The 8,572-nt window shown below is 37.1% G+C and overlaps 1 protein-coding gene across 1 annotated transcript in view; it reads right to left on the bottom strand.

The window, feature by feature from the left end:
- Positions 1-8,572, bottom strand: part of PHTF1 (putative homeodomain transcription factor 1) — a 64,135-nt gene that overhangs the window by 20,513 nt on the left and 35,050 nt on the right. The window contains exons 12-14 of the mRNA XM_006895703.1: positions 7,656-7,928; positions 6,533-6,664; positions 4,844-4,930 (exon numbers count right to left, since the gene is read on the bottom strand). Coding sequence (XP_006895765.1) covers positions 4,844-4,930; positions 6,533-6,664; positions 7,656-7,928 — 492 coding nt within the window. The remainder of the gene's footprint in view (positions 1-4,843; positions 4,931-6,532; positions 6,665-7,655; positions 7,929-8,572) is intronic.

Here is an 8,572-nt window from a genome sequence, read left to right as displayed (position 1 = left end):
GACCCCTTCTAAACCCAGCCTGGTTCTATGTATATAACAAAAAATACAAAATAAACATTTTAAAAGGATATTATAACAAGATAAAGAAAGTTCATAAAAATGAACATTTTAAAAGGATATTATTATAACAAGATCAAATACACAGAGATATACTTAAATAATTTACGTTATACAGAAATTTTTGTACAAAAAGTCCTAAATAAAAGAATACACATGCTCATAGATTTGAAGACTCAATATTATAGATATGTAAATTCTCTTCAAAATGATGTCTTGATTCAATGCAATCCCAATTACAACCCAGCAAGTTGTTTTACTGTGAAAATTGATCTGCTGATTAAAAAATTTTATGGAAATGCAAAAGGTAAGAATATTCAAAGCAAAGAACAACAAAGCTGAAAGAATTACACTTCCAGATATCAAGACTTCGATTAATGCTGTGGAGATTACAACAATGTAGTAATGTACAAGAATAAACAAAAATAGACTGAAGTTCAGAAAAAGACCTAGACATGTACTGTCCTTGATTTAAGAAAAAAGTGTCATTGCAGGACAATGTAGAAAAAGGTTTTTTCAGTAAATGCAAAGAAACAGCTAGACCAACTACAATATATAATAAAGATCATTCCAGATAGAAACTGAAAGATAAAAGAAAAAAGTATCTTCCTGATTTTGGGATAGGCAAATACTTTGTAAAAAAGTGACAATAATATGTAAAAACACTGATATACTGAGTAATAAAACTAATTCTCAATCATCAAAACATGCCATTAAGAAAGAAGAGAAAGGCTAGTCTAGCTACACACTAGCAAAGACATTAAAGCCAATAAAGGGCTTTCATTGACAAAATGTAAAAACTTCTAAGAAGAAAAAATGGATAAACTAATATGAGTTAAAATAAAAAAGAACATAAAATAATCATTTACAAAAAGAACATCCAAAAGGCTAAAAAGATTTTTAAAGGTTTCAATATCATTACTTCTCCAGAAAATCCATACTAAAACCTCTAAAACCAATCAGGATGGCCAAAACTTAAATGGCAGAGACAGTATCACATTGGCAGGGTTATAAAGCAACTGTAACTTTCATACTTTGCTGCTGACCAACAGACTTGCATGATACCCAAAAGACACACATCAAAATGTTCATTTACCCATTTCATAACTGAAATCTGGAAATAACTCAATGTTCATGAAGAGTAAAGTAGAAAAATTCCAATAAATTCATTCAATAGGATTTGATAAAGCAAATAACTGCTTTTGAAAGCAAAGCCTGTAATGAAGTCAAACCAAAAAAGTCACCAGGAAATTTTTAAGAACAAAATATATCTAAAAGCTTGATATGTGTGTGAGAGAGAGACAGGGAGAGAGAGAAAGGTGAGGAAGGAAAAAGAGGGGCAGATGAAAACGAAAAAAGGAGTGAAAGAAAAGGAACACAGCTGATTACTCAAATATATGAAGAAAGTCAGAAACAAGTCAAGGAAGTTGCTTAAGATTTGGCCTGATGGCACCACAGAGTCACAAACAATCACAGCTGTAAATGACATGGGAGGCGACAAAGACCACTTTTTCTCTTGGAGAACAGCTGATGGATTCTAACCACTTGCCTTCATGTTAACAGTGCACTTCTTTACCAACTAGGTCACCAAAGTCACTCATAGTGTTTAAATCTCCAGTAGAATTATAACCAAATAAATAGCTAATTTTATATTTATATTAAATTATATAAGGTGCCATCAAATCAACCATGACTCAAAGCAACCCTATGGATGATGGATCTGAGCCCAGCCCTATCCTTTGCCATCTTCAATATCTCTCTCATATTTAAGTTCACTGCTACAGTCGCTTTGTCAATTCATCTTGGGGAGGGTCTTCCCCTCCTTCACTGATTCTCCACTTGTCTGAGCATGATGTCCTTTCCCAAGGCCTGGTCCTTCCTAAGAACACGCTCAAAGTATGTGAGACGAAGTATGCTCCTTCCTCCAAAGGAGCATCCTTGCTATATCCTATCCAATACGTATTTGTTCTCTTGGCAGTACATGGGATTTCTAATACTGTTCTCCAGCATCACAACTCAAAAGCATCTTCTGTCATCTTTATTTACATTCCAACTTTCAGATGCATAACAAGTAACTAAAATGGCCAAGGCTAGGATCAGGCACACCTTAAACTGACACCTTTGCTCTTCAGTACTTTGGAAAGGTTGTCCCTGACTGCAGACTTTCCCAATGCAAGCAGTCTTTTGATTTCCTGAATGAAGATACCAAGGTTACAGTAATACAGCTAGAGAATATACAGCAGAAAAGGGGTATTATGTTTGGAGTCTAGCTAATTTATTTGATAAAATTTGTCTAATATTTTCTAACTACTGTCTCTAAACTTATTATCAGTGTCTGATACTGTACAAGGGAGTTCTGGCAGTCTAGGGGTAAGAAGCTGCACTGCCAACCCAAAGCCACGTGATTCAAATACATCAGCTGCTTGGTGGAGAAAGACAGGCAAAACTCCTCTCATGAGATTTACTGCCTCTGCAAACCAGCTGGGCGGTCAGCTATGAGTCAGTTCCTACCTGACTATATAACAATAATAACTAGTACTGCTCTAAGGAGTCCTGATGGCATTAATAGGTTACTTGCTGATCTGCTAACCAAAAGCCAGAAGTTCAAACTTACCAGGTACTTTATGGGAAAAAGATGAGGCTGTCTCCTCCTAAGATTTATAGCCTCAGAAATGCAATGGAAAGTGGCCATGAGTTAGAGTCACTTAACGGCAATGGTATTGAATTCTGATTTAGCACTGCCCAGGGGAACTGTCAATAATATCTATCCTTTAACTACTGTCTCTAGAATTATTCTAACGTGTTGTTGTTAGGTGCTGTTTAGTCCAGTATGGCTCACAGCAAGCCCACAAACAATCTCAGACATGTCCATATGTACTGATAACTTTGTTTCTTACCTTATAATTGGCTGTTGTTGTGTCTTATGGAGCCAAATCCAACAAATAGCAGACCCTCCAATGGGTTTTCAGAGGCAGTAAATCACATGAGAGAAGACTGCCTATCTTTCTCCCACGGAGCAGCAGGTGGATTTGAACCACATACCTTTGATTTGGCAGTATGACTTCCTACAAGTAAGCCACCAAAGCTACCTAACAGAGCATGCTGTATTACAGCCACATTAACATTTAATTCTTCACATTTACCACACTCTTAGAAAAGAAACTGTATATTAAGAATAGTTTTTCTGTCAAAGTCTGGCAGGGGCCAATGTTTCCCTGGTGTCACTGGAGTAATGAAATGTTATCAAATAACCTGGTCAAGAAACTGGAATGATTTCTGATTCACAGGAAGCCAAATAATCACAAAAAAATTAGGTCAAGCTAAAAGAAAAAGGTAAAAGTCAGCGTCTGTAGTTCCAGGCACAGCCCAAGTAGTTTAGAATTTAAAAAAAAAAACCAACACCAAAGGGTGGGGGTTGGGGGAAAGAGGAGAAGAAAAGAGAGAGATAGAGAGAGATTAAAACTCATTATAATCACCCTTGACACAGGATGTGCTACCCATGCTCTGCCAAGGCTTCCCTGAAGTGATGGGAGTGCTTACTCCGTGAATGGAGGGAAAAGATTTCTTTCCACTCTGCCCACTACTCCCTACTACAGGGGTAAGATACTTTACTGTATCTTACTTAGTCACTGAGGACAGGGAACCTTCCCCTCCGTACACAGTGCCATCCTATAGAAATATGACATGAATCATACATGTAATTTTAGGTTTTCTAGAAGCCATATTTGAAAGAGGGAAAATTAATTTTAATGTATTTTATTTCATCTAATACGAAAAATACTTAAATATAAAATTATCAATGAGATATTTTACTTTTTTGTATTATTTCTGCAATCTGATCATTTACACTTACAGTGCACATATAATATTTGCTCGATAGCTACATGACTAGTATGATGTTACTATAGTGAACTAATGAGCTACTAGAGTTGAACAGAGCAATTTTACACTAATGGTTTTACTACTAAACAGCATTTTCAAAAAAGGAAACACACACAGCAACAAATCTATTTTCAGAAAACGATACAATGTGTAAAAATATCTAGAGACATGGAGACTCCACACTAGCTTCACTCAGCTTGCCTAATAACTGATATTAAAAGTATCTTCATGTAAAATTTCCACACAAGTAATAATGTTCAGCAGTCTAAAATTGTCAACTAAAAGAAGCTGAAATGATGTAGAATCTTAAAGGATTTCAAAGTTATCAACATTTTACAAAGTCAGAAAAATTAACAAGTATCTAAAAGGTCGTTGTTGTTTTTGTTATGTTCTGTCAAGTTGCTTGCGACTCATAGCGACCCTCATCTATGTACTCATAGCCCTGAAACCAGCTCTATACTGTGCCAACTTTACTGTCTCCAACACACCTACCCTCATTACCTCTGTCACTGTATCAATCTATCTTACCGTTGGTCTCCCTCTCTTTGCCCATCCCTCTACCCTTCCATGGACAGCTCCCTCCTTGCAACATGCAAAAGAAATATACACACATTAAACTAATAAATATATTTAAGGGAGTTCTGGTGGCCTACTGATAGGAAACTGCACTGTCAACTACAGTACAAAGCACCAGCTGTTTCATAAGAGAAAAATAGGCAATCTCCTCCTGTGCAATTCACTACCTCTGAAAACCTGCTGGAGAGTCAACTATGTGTCGATCCCAACTCAACAGTACATAGAAATAGCAAATGCATTAAAGAAACCCAGAGTGACCTGGTCTAAAACTCAAGGTGACTCTTACAATACAATCTCAATTTTTCACTTAAACAGAAAAAACTTTTACCTGTGCACAACATATGAAAGCAATCGAAAGTGTCAATAAGAAAACAGAAGATACAACCACATCAACCGAGCGCTGTGGACCCCGCCTCTGTGGAAGGAGATGCACATGTTAGAGATTGATAACTGTCTGTGGCAGCCAGGGCCCTCACATTATTAACATTCTGAATTTTATAGCATTAATGTAAAACAGAGTGCTGCGGCAGAGCAGAGTCCATAGGAAGTTGCCTGGCTGATCCAAAAGTGACACCTCCCTGGCAGTTCTCTGCAGGACAAACATGACAATCTCCTCCGCGGTGACTCCCAGCCTCCCAAAGACCCTATGATTGGTTCCAATTAGAGGCAATGAGTTTGAGAAAATAAATGTTTACAGATACAAGAAATTTCTAATAGGATTTTAAGATATTTCAACATTTTCAACTTCAGTTAAGCACTAAGAAGTTAGTGCTTTTACAAGTATTATTAAGGAACTGACTCAATAGTGAATTTCCAGCTGGAATTTTCAACAAGTCAGGGGAAATCCACAATGTTATACTCTGCCTAGGAAATGTAAATGTTGGTTTCCCTCTTTAAGCTCAACTTATCCCATCAACTTTGCCAGGAGACCTGGGAGTGAGTGGAGTCTTGGGCTGCTAGCCAGAAGTGTGGCAGTTCAAACCCAACGCTCCAGGGCAGAAAAATAAGGTCAAAGTCACCGACTCACAGCTGACCCTCCAGTAGGTTCCCAGAGCTGATTTCTTACTTGGCGTAATAAGTAAATTAAAACCACCTGAGAAGTGTAACCTCTTAGAAGTGCAGCTCTCTATGGACAAGGTCACTAGAGCTCCCTGAAAGATGAGATGTGCTGACTCAAAAACTCCAAGGACTTCCCCAAACCTGAGGCTAATGTGTGTTTTGGGCATTTTCCTTCTTTTCTTTTTTTTTTTTTCCATTTTCCTTTTTTCATTATTTGTGTGTGTGTGTGTGTGTGTGTGTGTGTACCGTCAAATCAGATCTGACTGGTACCGGAGGAGAATGTTCCTCCTTCTCCAGCAGAGCAAGTGGTGGATTTGAACTGTGCACCTCTGGGTTTGCAGTAAAGCTTCTTGCCACTAGACCACTAGAGCTCACCCAATTTTCATTTTTAAATCACAGATGTTATACTACAGGCTGCAAACATGACAGGCAATGAGTAGGTGAAAAACCAATGAAAACTCATGTGTTGGCTAACAGGGCTTCCGAATGTATCACTGTGGTCCATGGAGAAGGCTAGAGAAGGTAGCAAGGAGATGCATTGGCTACTGCAGCCTTAATACATAGTTGGTGTTTCATTGGACTTTAAAATTGTTCGTATGTGGTTTATTTTATTTTTGTTTCATCAAATAAACAATAGAGTGTTTTTTACTTGGGGAAAAAACCCCCCAAAACAACCAAAACTCTAAGGGGCAGTTCTACTCTGCCCTATAGTGTTGCTGTGAGTCTCGATTTATTCAACAGCAATAGGTTTTACTATAAGTCTTGCAGATAGATCATACCTAATGTAGGGTCCAGAAAGTTTGTCAGTCACTATTATAATCTGTACAACATGCCAGGATACCCTAAGAAACTTCTTCTAGAAACACCAATGCATTTTGCATTCCATCAAGAAGTCCTGCATCGATGAGTATGCAGTATATGCAGTCTTGCAAAGACTCTATTGTTAAACAAAACTCACCTTTAGATAGGAACGAAGTGATAGCCATATCTTAATGTTCTCTACCTTTTTAAGTCTGAAATGAGGTATTTCATATTTCTTAGCCTTCCTGGCAGATGTAATATGGCTGAAGAGTTTTGCAAATAAAAATCTCTACAGGAGATTAAAAATAAAAGTCATAAAGTAAAATTTAAATGTCTCCATTTATACACTTATAAGCAATATTCCCAATATATTAAAAAAGAGTAAAATTCTAATGCATGGTCATTGATCTGTTACTTCTAAAGTACATTTTAACTTCTCAGATTCTTCAGATCTGGTACAAAACTCACTCCCATGGTTCAATTTTCAGCCAAACAACAGGCATGCATATAACCTGTTCTCGGGTAGTTAGCAACAGCAGCATTATCCCTTAGAATAATGAACACCACGAGCCCAAAGAGCAGCATATGGCCAGAAGGCAGGAAAGGGTAGGATTTGAGGACTAACAGAGAGAAGAACTGCAGAAAGAAGTGGGAAAAGTATAATTGTGTTATATTTTAATTAATGTTATAAAACAAAACTTATAAAAATGGTTGAATGGAGAGTCAATTTGCTCTGTAAACTTTAACTCAAACCACACATACAAAAAATAAAGCACAACACGGTACATTCTTTATAGATGCAAGGCATAAGACTCCTTAATTTCACAAACTCAAAATGTTTATACATGCTGTTGACTCAATGCTCAATGATGTTTCCACTGAAAATCATAGTTCTTGAGCATAGGTCCACTATTAAAAACAATCTACAGTCATTACCGAATTTCACTAAATTTCATTCTCACTTGACCATTTTCTTCACAAAAATATCATCATTTTAACAATGATGACATATGCTGTGAATGGCAAAAAACAGCAACGGCACACTGAGGTGCAGATGCTTAGCGATCTGCTTGGCTCGGCCACAAGGCTGAGCAAGATTTCAGATTACAATATGCCATTTGCAGTGAGACTGGGTAGCACAAAAGAGAAGAGAAAGTCTCACATGAACCAATCTTTCACTGTCCATATTTTGGAGGGAAAAAAAACACAAATGAAGAAAACAAAACAGAGTATCATATAAAAAAATAGACATAACAAATTTTATTTATCTTTCTACTGACCTGTTTGTATGTTCTCTCTGCAACACACATCATAAAAAAAAACATCCAAGTAAGACACAATCGCTCAACAAAGTTAATTACAGACAAAATAATGATAGGTATAACTGGTGGTGCTCCACAAAAGAGAGTCAAGATCTCCTCAGCAGAAATAGACTTTAGTTGGTCAAGGCTCTTCTCTCGGAAAAGTCGATGTATGAACGGGAAAAATGCTAATCCGATGGTGACAGCATTTCCCAGCATCTGATAACCCACTCCTTGTTGATATGCATTAACCTGAGAATTTAAAATTTCCACCATTATTGAATAGCTAAATGGAGTTGAAAGGAAGCATTTATCATATACAAAAAAATTTGAAGAAAATGTAAAATTTTTGAATGACATACAGATTTAAGACTTTCGGATCTTATAAAAATTAAGCAAATATGAGATAAGAAATATTTGTAAGCAAACAACAATGCTGGTGAATTTGTGGAGAAACTGAAACACTTATTCACTGCTGGTGGGATTGTAAAATGATGCAGCCACTAAGGCAGGCAGTACGGTGCTTTCTGAAAAAGTTGCAAACAGAGATACAATTTGACCCGGCGATTCCACTACTGGGAATATACCCTAAAGAAACCAGAACTGCCACTCAAGCAGATACATGCACACCCATGTTTACTGCAGCTTTGTTCATAATAGCAAAGAGTTGGAAACAACCCTAGTGCCCATCAACAAACGAATGGATAGAGAAGCTCTGGTATATAAACACAACGGAATACTATGCTGCATTGAAAAACAGGAACTCATGCAATATTATATAAAATGGGTGACCCTGGAGGACATTATGCTGAGTGAAAGATCTCAGTCACAAAAGGACAAATACTGCATGTTGCCACTGTTGTAGAACGGGAATGATCTTGGGGTTGGGGAGAGAC

This window comes from Elephantulus edwardii, unplaced genomic scaffold, assembly GCF_000299155.1.
Source record: "Elephantulus edwardii isolate Elephantulus edwardi_28Jun2011 unplaced genomic scaffold, EleEdw1.0 scaffold00174, whole genome shotgun sequence".
Taxonomy (NCBI): Eukaryota; Metazoa; Chordata; class Mammalia; order Macroscelidea; family Macroscelididae; genus Elephantulus; species Elephantulus edwardii.
Note: the sequence above shows the minus strand (reverse complement) of the source record. Positions and strands in the feature narration are given on the sequence as shown.